The 19,567-nt window shown below is 40.5% G+C and overlaps 1 protein-coding gene across 1 annotated transcript in view; it reads left to right on the plus strand.

The window, feature by feature from the left end:
* carmil3 (capping protein regulator and myosin 1 linker 3) overlaps positions 1–19,567 on the plus strand; it is a 98,504-nt gene that overhangs the window by 16,907 nt on the left and 62,030 nt on the right. Inside the window, exons 4-11 of the mRNA XM_061084852.1 lie at positions 1,024–1,083; positions 1,173–1,294; positions 6,607–6,701; positions 7,475–7,545; positions 7,747–7,820; positions 14,700–14,775; positions 16,419–16,507; positions 18,715–18,809. Coding sequence (XP_060940835.1) covers positions 1,024–1,083; positions 1,173–1,294; positions 6,607–6,701; positions 7,475–7,545; positions 7,747–7,820; positions 14,700–14,775; positions 16,419–16,507; positions 18,715–18,809 — 682 coding nt within the window. The remainder of the gene's footprint in view (positions 1–1,023; positions 1,084–1,172; positions 1,295–6,606; positions 6,702–7,474; positions 7,546–7,746; positions 7,821–14,699; positions 14,776–16,418; positions 16,508–18,714; positions 18,810–19,567) is intronic.

Below are 19,567 nucleotides of genomic sequence, written 5' to 3' on the forward strand. Positions count from 1 at the left end.
CTCTTCATCTTACTCTCAGTAAATATATGCACATATTCTCCTGAAACTTTGCATTTCTGTAAAGGTAATTCAGCCTTATTTCAACTTGGGTCCTATTTTTGCCAATATCTGAACCCATCGGCGGATATAAAGTGATGCTTTTTCTAGGTGTATTGAGTTTGGCAACATTTTGAGTAATTGCCATTAACAGCTTTCCGCATATAAATCAGATCAATTAAAAAGCACATTGCCGAACGGACTGTTTACCTGCAGGCAACCGTAGCCTGCTCAAAGGCAATTGGTCAAACTAGAAACCAGAAGGCTTCTGGTACCAGAAATTTGATTCTGCATATTCAAATGCATGTTGATAGAAATTAGGGATGTCTGGCAGACTGATTGTCTGTGTGGAAATGAAGTGCCATTTCCGTCAATAGGTTGAGTCCACGTCAGCCATAAAAAGGGGGTTTTCTGTTGCACATCCTCATTTTTACATTTTGTTGCACAAAGTTGTGAAAAAATAATTAATCCAAAATATTTTAATAATCCACAGGGGGTTGCTTCAGCCAAGAATAGAAATTTATGAAGCCCAAGGAGATAACAATAAGTAGAAATACAAAATAAAGGTATAAAAAAAATGTAATGTAAAAAGATATTCATTAATAGTATATAAATATACAGTATATACTATACAATAACGCATTAATAGCCAAAGAGTTGGTCTGCACCCTGTGATGGAAATTTACCCTTTCAAGTTCAGGTAATAATTTTACTATCAGACCTTTTCTCATAATGATGCTAACCTCATGTTTCACTGAAAACCTCCATGATTGTCTGAAAGATCGTGTTTCTTGCCCCATCTGACATCTTATAAAAAATGTTGCTGCAGATCCAAGCAATTACCTTGATGAGCACACTTTAAGTCTTGATCAATATGAACAGAATACAAGACCAAAGTTGTAATGAGGTGTTATCATTCTTTTAAAGATTTTGTGAAACAGGCAGTGTGTTATTGTGGCCCACAGTTGAGTTTTCTGCTGTTTTCAGGTTGAGGTCACCTTCAACTTCTTGGAAATCCGAGCGATGAACACCTACCCAGAACACCAGGTGAGAACAGTTTAGTTTTTTTTAGCTTTTTGCCCTTGTCCGCAGTGTAAAGTGTTGTTACAGAAAAACGAATGTTCCCCACACTGCAGGTTGTCATCGATACAGACAAGACCACCTACTCGCTGAGGCTGCAGACCCAGGAGCAGCTGGATCACATGGTCAATCACATCAACCACGCCCTCTCCAGAGTTTTCAACAACTCTATTTACGCGTAAGCATCATCGAGCATCATCACCTTGAGCTAAGAACCAAGTTTGTCTGGTTTCTTCGCCCCTAAATTTTGGCTGAGGTGCCTCTCACTCAAAATTCAAAAAATGCCTTTAGAATGTAGAACACCCTCCATCTCTCTCTCACCCACACCCAGGTATTGTCACACACACACACACACACACATATGACACATCTGTTAGTTTGCTAAAGCTAATTTATCTACACACAGACTTTTGCATCAGAAATGACTAACGTACTAGAGGCTTCTCGCCTTTGCAGTTTCCTTACTGCAGAGGAAACTGCCATTCAAACTGCCGTCACAGGCATCTGTCTCAGCCAGAGGGGGAAACGATGTGTGTGTGTGTGCGTGAGCCAAGTTCAACCCTTAAATGGAGTTTTAGTTTTTTTATACATTTGGTAACAAATGTGATAATCCCAGCATTTATGTATTTCATCATAGTACAGTCATGAAATTGTGTTTACAGCTCTAACATCACATGATTGTTAGTGTGCAGAATCTCTTGAACAACTCTCCACAGTGCAGTGACAAGTTGGCAGCTTCACCTTCGGGCAGGATTACTTGTGTTCTTGTATTGCTGTAGTTTCCATCCGACCCATTTCTGTGTCACAGGCGACTTTAACACCCAGCAATCACTGGGATTAAATCAGCCGGCTGACACTGAGTAGGCCGTTACCTGGAGGCATTGTGTTGGCTCTTTTTTATTGTCTTAAGAAGATGGTGTAGCGCAGCGAGTGAGTAGCAGTAACACACAGTCCCTGACAGAGCTGTAGACACAGGCCTCCAGTCAAAAATCCATTTGCACACAGTTGAAGCCTGGATACAGTTAAGTTCCAGTCCCGGACATTTTTTGTTCCGAGGTCCTGTGGATGTATGGGTGAGCGAGCAAGGCACAGAGTGTATTCCCTCATCTACAATTTCTAAGAGCAATGGGATTGACTAGACTCCGGCTATTGACCTGCACAAGGCTATCTCTGCACTCTATCATCTTTCAGAATGGCTCTTTTCCATTAGAGCCACAGCCTGTGATTGCTTCCATCGAGAACATTTAAAGAGAATAAAGGGAGAGGGGGAGAAGAGAAGGCGGGAAGTTGTGTTGTGGTGTTTGATTTGTGCAGCCTTGTAACGGATTGGTGCCGCTGTGTTGAGGTGCATAATGCAGAGGGCATCACGATAACGTGCACTCACGCTTCAGAGGCGGATGATGATTGTGGAGAGGAGGTGGGGATTAAGGTCACGGATGTGGTTAGGTGTTGTGTGTCTGTGTGTGTGATTCGTTGACAAATGGGATTAAGGATGGTAAGTGTTGAATGCGACAGTAAAACGGTGTAATCCCATCAAAAAGCCAAAGCAGGTACAGCACAGCATTATGTACAAACACAGTATTTACTTTGTGATGTCAGAATGTATTCTTTTTCTGCTTACCGGAGGCTTTTGTTTGAGTGTGTGCCTTTGTCTGTAATTGCTGCAGCGAACGACAGTGGCTTTAAACTGCATTCCACGGGAACCTTGACAGTTTATTTTGTATTTATCTACCACTAAAGCAAAGTCAGAAGCTATTTCAACACATTCTACGCCTTATCTTTCTCAGCTGAAGCTGAAAAACAGGTCTCCAACCAATTAAGATACAATAGTCCTTTATTTGTCCAACTATGGGGAAATTATACACATATTTTTGCAGCAACAAAAAGGTGATATGAAATACAGACTCAGTTTAGCTAGTCTATAAGGTAATAAATATAAGTTTAACACAAGGAACTATAATAATAGACGTATTTACAATGTATAAAAAATATAAACTGAGTAACACATATGCAGTTTAATATTAAAATTGCACACAGATTATTATTTGGTTTGTGTAGGGTTAGGGGTAGGCTCTAGATTTAGGATTAAGGATATTGGGTTAGGTTAAGGGTTAGGGCTAAGGGTCTAGGGTTAGGAATTTAGGGTTAGGAGTCGAGGGTAAGGAGATGGTCTGGGGTAAGGGTCTGGGTCATTTTAAGTTGTTGAATATCTGAGTTAGATATAAAAGGTGTTTGTGGTCTACAGGGACCTAAAATAACTCTCCTTCAGAGATATTGGATTAATCAGTCTCTCAGTGAAGGAGCTGCCCAGTGCTGCTATGGTGTCCTGCAGGGGTTGGGACTGGGTCTTCATCAGATATGATAGCTATAGCTCCTAATCCCTCGCTCCCACCACCTCCAGGTGTTTCCTGTCAGTAGTCGAGATGCTCATGCCCCAGGAGACCACTCGAACGAGGATGGGCGATTCCACCACAGAGTCAGAAAGGGTCCAACCCTTACCCTGCACTCCTCAGCAGATCCAGTCTTCTCTAGCAGTTTATGTATAGTGCAGTGACATGATCATTTATTTTGCACTGTACCTATTCAAGATAGAGTTATGATTTTGGGAAAACTCTGCAGATGCATTTTGTTTTATTGGAATAAGTCAATTTAAACTCTGAATCTTTGAAAGTGAAATACTTTTTGGCAGCTTTTTTTAACACCGTTGTCTGAGACTGACATTTTATTGTACAATGCCTCGCAGGGTAAGTGCTGGCAGGGAATGGAGGGTTTTATTCGTTTCCTCCCTCACACCTGGGAACATTGTTGTATCAGTGCGTTGTCTCTAGGGTACTGAAGAACTCCACTTGAGCAGCAGGGTGTTCAGAGTTTTCTTGCTCAAGGGCACTACAGCAGTGAGCGCCTAGGGAAGGAAAAGCATAATATTTACCATCCAAATTTCCTCCTAACCTGTAATTTGGACCAGAGTCTTTCTAGTTACACTATTCAAACATCAAGGATAGTGCCTCTCCTAAAAAGAAAATAAAAATAAATGAAAAATGATAAATTCACCGCCATGCTAGCAGCGTGGCTCTAGGGATGGCACTGTGTGCATTGGTTGGGTGACTGCTTTGTTCCAGAGTGAAGAATCTGTCATATCCACTTGATGGACCGCCTTAAAAGATTGTAGAGACATACACGGAGCCCAGTGGAGACTTCCTAATGACTTTGATACCATTATTTTAGTCTGGTGCAGCGGTTTTCAAAGTCTAACATTGTGGCCTCCCACTCAGGACAGCTGCTCTTCCTTTCCCATCGTTGTGCCGTACAGCTTGTTCTCAGACCTTAGATATTGTAAGGCAGGCTTTTCTCCTGGTCTTACCTTTAAACTCACATTAGAGCTATAGGTAAAACAAGAGTGCGGGGACAGTTTTGTCAGTAACTCATAGACTGTATGATGGATAACACGTCTCCACTGTCTCCCACTATCCAAAAATGAAGCCATAGATCCTGGATATGAACATTGCCATCTTTCGCATTAGGATCCAGAGTTTGCAGAGTTTGATTGTGGTGTGGAGCCAACATTAAGAGGTCACAATGAAACGCATGCTTGACCGATCCTGAGTCAGTCTCATCTGTCAAGATACCATCTTTAGGTAAAATATATTTGACTTAAAACACAATTTAAATGACACTGTTTCGAGGCGAATATTAATGTTGTGGCTTGCGAACACTTGGATGACACCACAGGAGCAGAATCAAGGCATGTTGTGTTTTTTCTGTTTTATTACGTCTGAAGAAGGGGGCACTTTGGCTGCTACACTGTTTACCCTTGAAATACCTTAATTGTTTTGTAGACTTTGAACACTTCACCCATCCCTCCAAATGCATAGTGGTGAGTCACTAATCAGGGAATTTTCATTTTTATGTGAACTATCCCTTTAATTTGGTCCATGTCCAATCCACTAACATGGAAGAAGAATAATTTATGACCTATACTACCAGTGGCAATCTGAACACTCCGGCTTCCCATTTTTGGAACTGTCATGTCTTCCATTTTATACATTTTGTGGTGTAACTACATACACGTTTAAAGTTTCTATTCCACAATGTGGGAGACCTGACCTCCACCAACCAAAGTAGCACTATATATACAATACATCTTACATCACATCAGTCAATCAACCTTAAATGTCATAAATATCCACAAAAATTAATCTGATCTTACTTTCTGTCCTCTCTTTAGATGAAATGTCTTAATTTTAAAGTTTATGGAAAGGAAATCTCCCTTTACACTACTCTCAGGTTGTCATTGCAAAACTCCACCACTGTCTCAAGGTGCTCTTCATCACATTTTGACTTTTTTGTTTGGCTTTCTTTAGTTTCAGACAACATTATTCTTGATATGAAGAACGACTACATTCTGCCACTTCGAGTCCCTTAATTGCCTCCACAAGCTGTGTGTCACAGCCTCCGCTACAACAGCTGAACGTGTGGATTAGTGGGCCAAATCTGCCTGCCAAGCTACATTAATTTCCAGTTGTTTTGAGACGACTCCAGTGTGAACCTGTTTCCCTCGCTTCCTTGTCTCTTACAAATCTGCTGCGATTCTTATAAGGAGGCACCTCACAGCTTTGGCTGAATTCAAATGTCCTGAGTCTACAACACACACAACATCTGTGATTGCTGATAACTGTCCAAACCCACAATTCCTCAAGTCCAAGCAGATTTTGTGCAGATTCCCAGAGGCTGCTTTGGGTGCAGAAATAACGAATCAAATAATTTTGTTGTATTTGCCTATTAGTGTCGTTAAGGGTTCCAACTGAATAATTTGGATTGTTTTAATCTGCAAAACTATATGGGAAAAGGCTGATTTTTATTTATGGAGTCCACAAGTGTGCAGGATGGACTTTTTGATTTAGTGAAAAAACATAGCGCCACCATGAGGTTGATAATTGTGTTTTTAATTAAGAATGTCTAAAAAACCAGTCAATGACCATGAAATATGCCCTTTGGATGAATTTTATTGACATGAAAGCTATTTAAAAGTGAAGCCAAATCCTCTTGACTGCCCTCTGTTGGCTTCTGCACTATAGGTCATAAACTCCTCCTCATCCATCTTAGTGGATGGGACGTGGGCCAAACTAAAAAGTGTGTTCCTATCACACCGATGTTTGTACAAGAGCTATTTCTTCTGATAAGTTTGGTTTTAATTAGTTATTTGTTGCTGTAAAAACGGGGGGAAACATCATGCTTATGACTATTCACCCTCAGCTTTACTTGAACTTTAGTGCTTGTTTAGAATATTCGTATGTTGGGCACTACGATCGGGTGAACATGGTAGACTAACTATTCCTCTTAAACATTGATGTCCTAGAACTGGCATTGCAAGCATGTTAGCATATACTTCTATTAGCATTTAGCTCAAAGCACTAACTACAGTACAGTACATTTATGAAGCTGCTAGCATGGTCTTAAACCCTCACCTTGTTTTCACCTCTTGTCTTCCAGTCCTCCTATTTGTCGAGCCGAGGGAGATCTGACTGATGGAAGCCACAAGTTTTCACCAACGTCTGAATCGTCGCTGGACACTCAGAAAACCTGTGGTGAGTCTGCTACCTTTCCCTTGTGGACCAAATGCATGAGAAAAGAAACTCCGGGAAATGTCCAGAAAATTTGGTCTGAAGAATTTCTGGAGTTTGCCAGGACTTTAATGCAACACATATTGTACTTCCGGCTAGAAAATGCAGGGGGCAGGACGCAGGACATGACCTGATATTTCCCCTGTTTTTGTTTGAAGCACATCAACGCCGGCGTAGACCCTTTGCTCTCAAATCGTGTTGTCTTCCTAAGTTGACGACTTCATTGGCATCTGAAGTGTGTATGCCACCTCATTTTCATCCTTAGATATTTGAATCCTTGATCTTCGGCTCTGACATTTGCGTTCTCACGTACAAACCCTCCAGAACTTTTTGGGAAAATGTCTGAAGTTCAGTGCGTGTCTGAAAGCAGCTATACACCCACTTTATAGGCCGTCCATTCGTCGCCTCACTGACTCAGGCCAAATCATTTTGGAGACTCATCGTTAAGTGGGTCAGAAGACCAGTGTTGCCTGGTGCACTGCCTTTCTGCTCGTAATCCTATTAATCTACAGCCAGAGCTCTTTCATGGTGCGATACTTTCATCTCACCTCAATATTTACAGCTAATCTCTGTCTCGCTCTCCCTTCTGACCATCTTTGTCTTGCTCTCCCTGACTTCCTCTTTCATCTTCGGCCTGCATCACTTCGCACTCTTCACTCCTTAGTTAGATGTCGTCTGCCCTTTTCTGTCCTGTCGCTTATTTCTGATCTGTTATCATTGGTTTCTCCATCTTCAAGGAGGTTTTTCGGAGACGTATGAAGCCCTTTGCGACTACAATGGGATTGGCTGCAAGGAAGAAGTGCAATGGGTGAGGACAAAGCTATTTAAAGCCGCTTCTGTTCCTCGTGTTTTTGTGTTTTCATTTGATCTTCAGCTTCTTTTATCTATTGTGGAAAGCTAGGATGTTTTTTCATGTTGCTGTCCCTAACTCTTTCTCTAACTTTCTGTTACTCTTTGTTTATTCTGTTCTCTCATCTTCTCTTTTTCCTTCCCCGCATCTCGACTACAGGATGTTGACACCATCTACCACTCTCAGGACAACAGGGAGTTCAACTTACTGGATTTCAGCCATCTTGACAGCAGGTGACACAGATTACTGACATCTTAACTACACTCAGGCTCATTACGACAAACCAACATGCGCTGATTGGAGAGATACATAAACACATGCCAAACATAGACTGCAGCTATACAGTGCAGTGTTTGTGTGTGTTAACTTTGTTCTCCAGCACATTGGATTTGAAACGAAGTGTTGACAGCAGGGGTTAAGTGATGAATTCCAGCATTAATTTGGGGTTGTTTACATCAGCTCCACGGGGCGTTCAGGGGACAGAGAGTAATTGGACACGAACTCATTATATTAGATATGTGTCAGTTCTGTTACTGTCTGGCCTGTTTGTAACCCGTAGACATCAGCAGACATCAGGCATGATCCTTTGTCATGCTCTGCCAGAATTACAATGCAGTCATCCTCTGTATTTCATTTGTTTAAGGGGCCTTTTGTCCTGTTACTGTAGTTACTGAAAGAACTGAAAGGTCCAGTACAGATGTAGACTCCCATAATTCTTAATGACAAGCATTCACTGGGAATGTGATAATTCACTATGTGATATTTCTTCAATAAAGATGAAACATTGCTGCAGTAACTTAACCAGGGCTCCAGACCAACTTTTTCATTTAGTTGCACCAGATCATAATTTAGGTGCAGCCAAAATCTTTCACTGCACCTTTTGGCACCGCAATAATACACCTTTTATACCTTTTCTTGACAGTTGCCATATGTATTGGGTATTTCTCAAGGGCTGGTGATCACCACAGATTTTCCCAAATTCCGATTCAGTTAAAGATAGTTACATGTACAATACAAATTTTGCCGGGATAGAAATTCTCAAAGAACTAAAGCTGTAAACGGAATAAGCAAACCTCTAACTTGGTGCATTATTAAAATGATTAAGGTAGGCCTGTCATGATAACACATATTTGTTGGATGATATTTTGTCCCAGAAATTATTCTGGTCTTCACTGCTCGACATACACCGCCTTGTTCAGCACCTCTCATCTCTGCTTCTGCGTCCGTATTTCTGCGTGTGTGAGTGGGGGCGGGATAAGTGTAAATCTGCAGAGAAGATGAGATGAGGGAGCAATGAGACTCGCTAAAATACAGAGACACACCAGCTATATGTTTGGGGCATTGATGAGATCAAGGAAAAACTTTAGTCTCACTATACAAATGCACTGAGTTTTAGAATATTACTGACTTTTCTTTGGCCTAATTTATTTACCCACATCTGTCTGTCTTGCATATTTTGCGATGCATTCGTCTTACCGGCTTCACACTTGGCATGTGTGATTTTGGACATGCTCTATGTTCAGTCTGTTTGAACATGTCTTCTCCTACGTCCCCTGATAAACTAATGCAGCTGTTGTCAACTGAGTCGAACATCAGGTGAAAATTGCCCCCAGATAATTTTGATAATTTACCATTTCCAATATGGTCTGAGACAGACTTTCACAGCTGCTGATCTCCGTCATGGCGAGAACATTCAGAAAACCTCCTCTTTTATGTTGCCGCTGTAAGGCTTTATACTGAGCTGAATTACAAAATTATCATTATGAAAAGTTGTGAAATTGGGTCTGAATATTTTGTAGATTTCTTAATGTACCTCAGAAATAGCCGACATATTATTCAAACTCATAAAAGCCACACATATGAATAGTTACAAAGCAAATTCAGTTTTGTTTTATAAAAAGCATTTACTACAAAATCTAATTTCACTCTGTATCGAAGACTTCACACAACATCTGACAGAAACAATAAAAAAAGTGACAGTATATAGTTGAACTGTTTGAAGAGGACTCACTAATGACAAGAAACGATTCTAAAGTAGTTCCGGAGCATTAACACAGGAGATAAGAACAACCCATTCTAAACAGGCAGGTTAAGTGCCGGTACTGCACTGGTTAAAACAATGTATGATGCAGTTCCTTCCCATAATCCTCTCTCTGTCTGGGTGTCTTTCTTGTGTATGAGTTGCTCTTGGATTGCATGTCTGACAGAGAAGTTACTTCGGAGCATATTTGCTGCCCCTAGATGTTGCTGCACATGTCATATTCAATGGAACTCCGTATCACTAAAATCCATTTGCAGTTCTCCTCCAGTAATCATGCAGGTATTCATGATTTTAACGGAGGTTGAAAAGAAACACCTTGCTTATTTCACTTGAAGCCACGGTGCTGAAATACAGACCCGAAACAATAAAAAGGCATCACTGTGCTAATACTTCCTGACTGTAGTTAGCTTTTGGACGATGCTTCCTCTTCATCCTGTTTTGCAAAACCGTTTCCCCCGACGATGCTATGTCTCATCAGCTGTCAGCCTGAGCTGCCTTATCTGACATTAGTCTGGCTATTTGTCTAACAAGACCCTCCCTGGGTAAATGTTGAGTGTGTTAGTCTTTTTATTCTCTCTCTGGCTCCCTTTCTGTCCTCTTGCCTCTGTTCGGGGCTGTTCGAAGTTTGAGAAGATCATAGAGAAGGAGAATGATGTGCTTATCAGAGAACGAATCCAGGGCTCGGAAACAGCTGTAAGATGCCATATGTCTACTCCTCTTCCTCGCTTCTAAAGTCCCCTGTTTCCCTGCACAGACATATTGAGGAAGAGTGTGTCGCTCGAACGCTGCCGATCATGAAAAGATTTGACAGCTGACATGCAAATGGAGATTTCAGCCTAACTTGTCTCTTTGTTTTGAAGGATGTTCTTTTTTCTCAGAAAACCCTGAGTTCTATAGACTCTTTCTGCTTTTCTGTGCAGCAACAAAAACAGCACTGAAAGGATACATCCACACTTACAAAATGCATGTGTCATCGCAGAAGCCAAGCTTTGCGATGCTGCTAAATCAAAAAGCCATTCATAGAAGCGTGATTGCAGCAGCAACTCATGAATATATTAATACATTTCTTATTGAGAGCAAAAATCACTGCATAACTGTGGTTTTTCCTGCATTATTTTATATGGTGTGTGATAAAGTAAAAGGTTGTGCAGTGTAGGCTGTCTGCTTATTCAGTTTTTTTAGGCGCTTCCTGTAATATATTGTTCCCTTCAGCCCACAGCTCAATGCTAAAGATTTTCCCTGCTTTTCTAGAGAGGTTGTATCAAATCCAAATTAACAGAGAAAGCAAAGATTTGACAAAAAGAGTTACAATAATCTGAGCAATGCAAGAAATCAATCAAGGAAATGTGGTTGTGACCAAAGAAACTATCTATGAATGGGTCATTTCCACGATTGTGTGCGAGAGGCTGTGGTGCATTACTCTCTTCTTCCCCTCCGTGTCCCTCCACATTTCCTCGCCCTCCATCTTTCCTTGATTGATCCCATCTAGCGTTACCGCCAGTGACAGGATGGTGCTTTTTTTCTGCTGACTGCTGTCTGTCCAAACACCGTCTGTCCTCAGCCCTCCTAACCGAAAGCGGACACCTTTTTATCTCTGGCCCTGTCTTATCCTCTTGTTTTTCCACTTCCTGTATTTTCACCTCTTTTCACTTCTCTCGTTCTTTCTTTCTAAATCCTCTATCTCTCTCTCTCTCTCTCTCTCTCTCTCTCTCTCTCTCTCTCTCTCTCTCTCAAACACACATAGAAATGCACACTCTTCCTGTCCTGTCTGGTCACTGCAAGCTGAATTTTAATACAGTAAGGCGTGTGTGTGTGGGCATGGCTATATATAGTTATCACATCATTGTGGGGATATTTTGGCTGGTCCTTACAAATTATATTGGCGTTTTGAGGGTTAAGACTTGATTTTAGGGTAGGGTTAGAGTTAGGTTTAGGTTAGAGTTAGGTTAAAGGGTTAGGCTAGGGTAAGGGTGAGGGTTAGGCATTTAGTGGTGATGGTTAGGATAAGGGGCTAGGGAATGCATAATGTCAATGAGTGTTCACAAAACTATAGAGAGAAAGATGTGTGGATGTGTTTGCCAGGTATTAATCATCTTGTGCAGACAAAAATGACAAAAAGCCCCAACTAACATATATCATTAAGGTGAAATTTAGGTTTAGGTTTGGGTTAAGCTTAGATTTTTGTTAGTTTTAGGTTAAAGAAAGGTTAAGGCATTGCGTTTTGATGGTTAAGGTTAGGGTCATATGCTAGGGACTGTATTATCCCAAATAGTGTCCTCCCTAAGACAAAAGTACAATGTGTGTGAATGTGTGTGAATTGTACATTTCTGTTTGTAAGTGAGAGAGATATTGTTTTGCCTCACTGCCCTAGTGAGGTAATCTTGATTTTGAGAACACAAACACACAAAGACACACACAAATAGTGTGGATGCAGTCTAAAACTTTTCTCCAACTCTGGTTATTTTGTTGTTGTTTTTGATACTGGAGCAGATGCTGCTCCACAGCTCAGTGCTACTATATCCACCTCACAGCAACCAAGTCATTCTCTGTTAAGATTCTGTACATCACGGCACAATTTTAAGCTGCAAAATCCAATTGGTGAAAATGGTCGGTTAATCCTGCCAGCGCTCAAATAGCTTTGAAATTTCTTATTTATATTAATTTTTTCAGAGGATGATTTACAATTAAATTTACCGCCCTCTGACCTTTACTCGTGTGCCAAGGATTAGGCCAAAATGTGCCTTTTCTGTGGCCAGGGTAGTGCTATAAATATTAATTGTCCCCACAGTGTTAATGTGGGCTGTATTAAATATTGCAGTACTTGGGTTTTCTAGTGGGTCTTTCCATTTTTTTCCCTAATAAAGTTAAGTTTTACTGTGCATGACGGGTTGCATGGTCCATAATGATAGAAAACGGACATGCTCATGTGATTCTACAGGTTCCACATTAGGTGCATAGGCAAATGTGTGCCACACAATCACAATCTTTGTGACATTAATCCTGGGCTGCTCCCAAACATATGCACGGGTATAAATAATAATGTGAATTTAAAGGAGTATCTTGAAGCTTTTGGAAATGCGTATTCGTGCTGAGAGCTTGATGAGAGGGTTGATGCCACTCATAAATAAACTATGTAGCTGGAGCTTCATAGCTTTGCTTCGCATAAAGACTGGAAATGAGGGCGGGTAATTTTCGCTCTTTCCAAAAGACAAAACAAACACCTACTGTTCACTGAATAATTACACGAGTGCAAAGTAAATAGTGCTGCACACAACTATACAATGCAGCAATGGAGCAAAACATCAAGGAGAAGAAATATCTTATGTTATTATGAGAAATGTAAAAAACTGTTTTGTTGCTTATTACACCGCAACCAGACAAAATGGAGGGCCCCGCTGATGGGAAACATGGCGATGAGATGGCGAGAAAGGACATCAGTGGAGGTGTGCTCTCTCAGAGGTCCCTTGTAGTTATCAAAACACAAAGTAGTTTGACACTTTTTCATTACTTGACCACAAGTCTTTTTTACACTCTGTGTCTTAATGAGTGGGAATTCAGACCTATATTGGCCGATTCAGAAGTTTTTCCATGTTAACAGTGTTTTTAACTGGCTAACTGGCTGCTAATTGTAGTTACATACCAGTATCAATAAACTCATCTAACTCGGCAAGAACAACTAATTAGCTTATTTCCCTCACTGGCAAACAATTGCTTTAATTTGCAACCCTTAGTGCATTCGCTACATGCATTTTAAATGAGTGCACTGTGCTAGAATGTAAAAAAGGACCTTTGTGCACATTGTACTTTTAATTTGTTCTTGTCTGGCCTTACATAATGATACACAGTAACAAGGTTTTGTAGCTGAACTTGTGAAAACCATCTATTATATTCCACCTCTGCCATTTTACTTTAATTAGGCAAAAGGCATTTAACTGTAAACCCAACTACCACAGTCCTAATCCCATTACACCCAAGTCTGAAACCTGAACTGATCCGTGTGAAGAAGTAAACAGCACCAGATTGACCTGCTGCGCTGGTGTGTCCTCATGTATGAGTACAGGACGACACATAAACACCAACACACATGCATGACTGAGTGAGACATCATAGAGGTCAATTACATGTCCTGCTGTCAAAACTGGAATCAACAGTGCTGATGATGAATCCTGACGTGTGCATCATCTGCCCACACACACACACACACACACACACTCTCAGTATAGACTGGTCTGATGGCTGGCATGGTAATGAAAAAGGAACACAGCCTGTAGTCATTTTACTCCTCTGAGATACAGTGTAATGGTTTGGCTACTGCCGTTACTGGCAACACACCCTCCCTGGCTAGATTACACTCTTTATTCCTCCTTCATGCTATATTTCCTCCTCTGTCTCTCTCTACCCTTCTCTTTCGTTCTTCCGCTCCCTGGTCTTATCCCCTGTCTCTGAGCCCCTTCTCTTTCTCTCTCTCTCTCTGTGCCTCTGCTTGTTTGTCTGATGATGTATTGCAGGTGTAGCGGCAGTGTGGCTGTAGTTGGACCTTGGAGGATTCTGAAACTCTGACTCTCTTTTCTTTCCCTCACTTTTTGCTTGTAGCTCACACACACACACACACATTTGTCTGTGGGCTCTGTGCCTGTTTATGTACCACTAGATGTAGCAGTATTTGAGGTCTGTAGCCGGGATCAGACTGTGGCTTTATTGAATAATCCACTGACCCAGCCATCGATCTTCACATCTCTCACTTTCTTTCATTTTCCCCCCTCATTCCTCACTTCTCCTCCCCAGCAGGGCTGCAGCATCACTCATCTGTTAGAAAGCAGCCCTGCCCGTAGCGTTCTCCTTGTCACTGTGATGAACTGCTTTTTTTTTTACCAAACAGGGAGCATAGAAAAAGTTTGGCCTGCGATAATATGAATTTATGGATCAATGACATCAAATGGTTCTGAGCAGATGGAGTTTGCTAATTTAAAGATTTGAATTTTTATCTCTAATGCATGTGTGTGTGTGTGTGTGTGTGTGTGTGTGTGTGTGTGTGTGTCTGTGTGTGTTTGTGTGTCTGTATTTATTCCAGGGACTTGGCAGTGATTGTGGCAGCCATTGCATACAACACCTGGTTCACCAAGCTGTACTGCAAAGACATGCGCATAGTAACTATCTGTTTTATCTTCCTCACTTGTAAATCTTCTTGCCAGATGCTGACCATCAATAAGTGTCCTCGTCTTACGTTTCCCCTTCTAGCCTGAATGTTTTCAGAATAAAGTTTTATATGTTTGAAATAAAAAATTGTTAAACTTATTCATTAACCATTTAAGTCAAACTTCTGTCCAATGTGAAGAAGTAAAACAGGCTCGAAGTATTGATCAACATTTTGCATGTCACAAATGGCAGATGGATAAACAAGGTCAAAAGAGGATGCTGAGTCACGTGCTCATCTGCAAAGTTTAATGTACCAATTCTAGATAATGTGATTAAATATTCATAACATGCATTAGACTAAGTAGCAGGCATCAAAGGGGAATTACATGGGAAGAGTCTTTACCAAGTTGAACAGATAAATATAATTTGAAATGCACTAGACTAAATATATTGATCATTAAAACCCCTTAAAATTTGGTTTTGCAATTCTAAAGGTGTCTTGTGGAATTCCTTGCAAACAACCTCAACAAGTTGTTAAATATAAAGTGTTGGTCACCTAAAAAAAACATATATTCTGTTGCGGATCCAAATAAGTGGATGGATGCAGAGATATTTTTTTACTTTCTCTGCAAAGTTCCTCACAGAAATGGTTCAATGGTGGCGAGAGGGGGGGTGCAAGTGCCCACACACAAACGTTGCTTTCATGTGCAATAGATTCCAAGAGACAAGTACAAAAACTAAAGAGAAAAATTCTGGTTGCCCTTGAATTTTAATAAAGGGGAAAAGGGTATTTCTTTTTTGTACAACATTTGCAGTACGGATTTCATTTTGAATATTTTAAAACTGGAGTTATTTACACCACATTTGTATTCAAGTCTGTGTGTGAGACCAACATCTTAAAAATGCTGCATTGTGCATGAAGCTGTGAGAAACTCTACAGGATACCTTTTTTAAAAACAAATATAAGATACTTGTTTCTAAACAACTAACTCTCAGTTCAGGGACGGATCCAGGGTCCAGTGCCCCCCTGGCCCCAGCTGAAATCTGATTGGCCCATGAAGTGCGCTTGTCCTGTTAGTAGACTTGTTTTTGATAAACTAGTCACATAGTAACAAAACTTGCAACAAAGATTTTTTGGAATACACAGCATGTCTAATCTAATCAATGATGTGTGGCTTTTGAATCAATTGCTAGGGGGCCCTTCAGGACCACTGATTAAGGAAAATTCTAGATCCACTACTGAGTTAGGTATAAGGAATTAAAGCAATTAACCACACAAACAGATTTTGAATCAAATGTTAATACATTATTTTTTTTCACAGAAGTCCTCCACAGTGAGATAAGGAGAGAAAAGCAATGAATGCACAATATTCAGCCCCTTACAGAATGATTTTATTTAGAAACTCATTTAAGATCAGAAGCTAATGGGTGGTGAGACAAAATTATAATACCGTTTTAAGTGTACATTTTGGGGAATATTGTGTATATGCAGTGAGTAGGTTTGGCCCTCAACTGGAATCCATATAATATTCATCATATATATATTGAACCTAATGCATATAAGTTACTGCTTCATCAAACTGCCCGTACAATGTCAAATCTTCTTGCTTGTAGTCAGTCAGGGGTTTATGTGTTTGTCTTTTCTCTTCTTCAGGGGTCGGAGGTGGTGGACCAGGTCCTGCACACAGTGAGCAAGTCCAACAGTCTGGAGGAGCTCACTCTGGAGAACGCAGGACTCAAATCGTAGGTCTCCTCTCTCCTGACTCAGTATTAATGATAAACAGCCCCGCCTGTCGACCTCCCCTTTGTTAAATCTGATCACCTCCCCTCTTCTCCACCTCACACCGTCACCTGTCAACCACTTCCCCACCTCTCCACCTCCTTTGTCCTTTCCATCCTCCCCCTTCTCTCCTTTTCTCCTTTTCCTGTATCTTCAATTCTCACCTATCTCACCTCTCCACTCATCACCCTCCCACTCTCCTCCCTTCCCTCCTTGCCTTGACCTTTTCCGTTCAGTCTCTCCTCCTTTTTTTCTCACAGGCTCTCACCTCCCCTAACCTCTGCTCTTTCATCCAGTAAAGCTGCAGTAAAGCCCCCCTCTCTGTGCGTGACTCTCGCAGGTGTATAGTCTTTCTCCGCTGAAACACGAGTGAAATTTCAGGCTTTACCTGGCAAGACATTAGACCTTCTACGCACGACTAGTATAATTTAGAAGAGCACTTTCCTTATTTAGCATTAATTGAGATGAATAGACTGCCTCAAGGCACAGTGATTTACTGCAGGGTGAAGTTACCAAGTTCTCATACATTCCCTCTATTTAATCAATTTCAATACTGAGGACGATTTTTCTAACAGGCGCTCCACAAGCACTGCGCCAAAAGCTGAATATTCAACAATGATATACTGCGTGATGTCAGATAATCAAACAGGATGTGACCTAACAGGCTCCCCTTGATTTACACCTTCTAATATGTGATTTTAAATAAACAATATTAAAGTAATTGTAAATTGTGAAGGGATCCTAGATCACTGTAAGATCTTCACAATCATTCACTCAAACAATCAATCTAATGTTATTTGTATCGCTCATTTTCACAAATCACAATTTGCCTCGTAGGGCTAAACAAGGTGCGAAATTCTCTCCAACAGTTCTTTATTTTATTTACTTTTTTGCCCAAGGATCCCCTTTAAATATTTCAATTATTTTAATTGTTAGTTTTAAATATATCAGGAAGTATAAATAAAAGACCTAAATACGTTTAGGTCACACACTGTTTGATTATCCTTTGTCACGCAGTATATTACACTTGAATGATCAGCTGTTGGTGTAGTGCTTGGGAAGAGCCTGTAATAAAAATCACAATTAAAATGGTGAATTATCACCATAAGAATATGTTTATAATGATCATGTTAGCTAGCTGTTGACTTTTTATGCATCCAGCAGTCAGAATCAGTATTCAGGGGTTATTATTCTGGCCAATGGATGAATATATAGATGGATAGATGGAAATGGAGTTTACAGAACTTATGGTTTATTATATGAAAAGATGGGTAGAAAAGATTGATAGATAGATGGATAGATGTGATGAATAGGTAGATACAATACATACGATAGATGGTTAGATTTTATTGATGGGTAGGTAAGTAGGTTAATATGATGGATAGATACAATGAATATAGATGCATTGATTGATAGACAGATACAGTTTATAAGGAAGTTAGATAAGAAAGATATGGACGGTATGGTAGATAAATATGGTGGATACAGATGATACAGAAGATACGATAAATAGATGCAAACGATAGATAGAATGATGGATTGATAAATAGATACAGTGGATACGGTAGATAGATGGATAGATGGACTCCATTGATCCCAAACTGGGAAAGTCCTGTGTTACATAAGCAAAATATCAGGTACATAAATAACTATGCAAAATATGAAAATATAAGAACATACTACACAAAGAGTATATACTGTTGATGAATAAAGACTCTCATATTTAGCCTACTTCAGCTCTGTTTTGACTTTCAGCAGTTCCTGATGAAACTATCTGACATTTTAGAAGCTGCATTATTTATATTTAGCAGCTTGTTGCCAGTTCTGACTCTTTGCTGCTTGGTGCTGTTGGCCGGTATCACACAGCAGGTTCATTAGTGCTTATTTACAGGAAACAGCAAGATGGCAACATTTGCAGCTGGACAAATCATTATTTGAGTAAGGAAAAATCCTAATTAAATCCAAATAATGTTCAATTTAATGGCCAACAATTTGACCAGGTTGGCAACGACCAAATCCATTTACAGTCATCACCAAGATATATTTAGTTTTATTAACTTTATCTGATGCATGAAGGTGAATTATGGGGAAGCTGTCCAGTCCTGCAGACCAATATTGAATTGGTAATCATATCATAAAGTTAATTTTCCTTTTTAATGTTTCTCTTCAGGGATTTCCCGCAGAAGATGGCGTCGGCTCTTTCAGAGAACCCGGCCTCTATGATCCACTCCCTCAACCTGGCTCATAACACTCTAGACAACCAAGGTACCGGCCCTCACTCTGTGGACTCTGTCTCCCTCCCACCGCCATCTCTCTCAGGGTCCCTGCTTTTACTTCGCCGCAGCTTTTGTTTGTTTTCAAAGAATTCAAACTCAATCTCTGTCCTCAAAGAAGCCTTATTCCCTGTTTCACAGTGTTTTCATCTTTGTCTCTCGTTTATTTCTCTCTCTCTATGTCTGTGCCTGCTCCTTCTCTTTAGAGAAATGCTTTCATATATTTTTTCACTCTCGCCCACAACTTGCCACACAAATTGTACCTCTTATGTTCGTCTGCGCGCACGCACATGGAAACACACACACACGCACACACTTGAATCACTACACACCTTTCCCCTATGTGAGTGTGAAGTGATGACAGTAAGAGTGTGCGGATTGGATTTGTGCGCTTCACTCATTAGCGAATTTCTGTCCTCCTCTCTGACCCATGTCTCTTCCACTCGTTTCAATTCGTTATTGGTCACAGCTACTGCCACGTGTGTGTGTGTGTAAGTGTGTGTCTGTGTGACGAGTGTGAACTCACTGACAGTGTGTGTGATTACAGATTACAAAAAAGTGCTGCAGCCCTCATCAGAATAATACTGTACCTTCAGTATAACCACATCAGAGAGTGACCTTCAGCGCTGTGACTGCTTGCAGTGGTTACAATGTGTGTTTCTCTGTTTTTCAAAGAAAGAGTTCAGAAGATGCACATTAATAATAAAAACTGAGAAAGCCATTAAAATATGCAGGAGCCAGGAAACAAAG

The sequence above is a fragment of the Limanda limanda genome, chromosome 13 (genome assembly GCF_963576545.1).
Source record: "Limanda limanda chromosome 13, fLimLim1.1, whole genome shotgun sequence".
NCBI classification, from domain to species: domain Eukaryota; kingdom Metazoa; phylum Chordata; class Actinopteri; order Pleuronectiformes; family Pleuronectidae; genus Limanda; species Limanda limanda.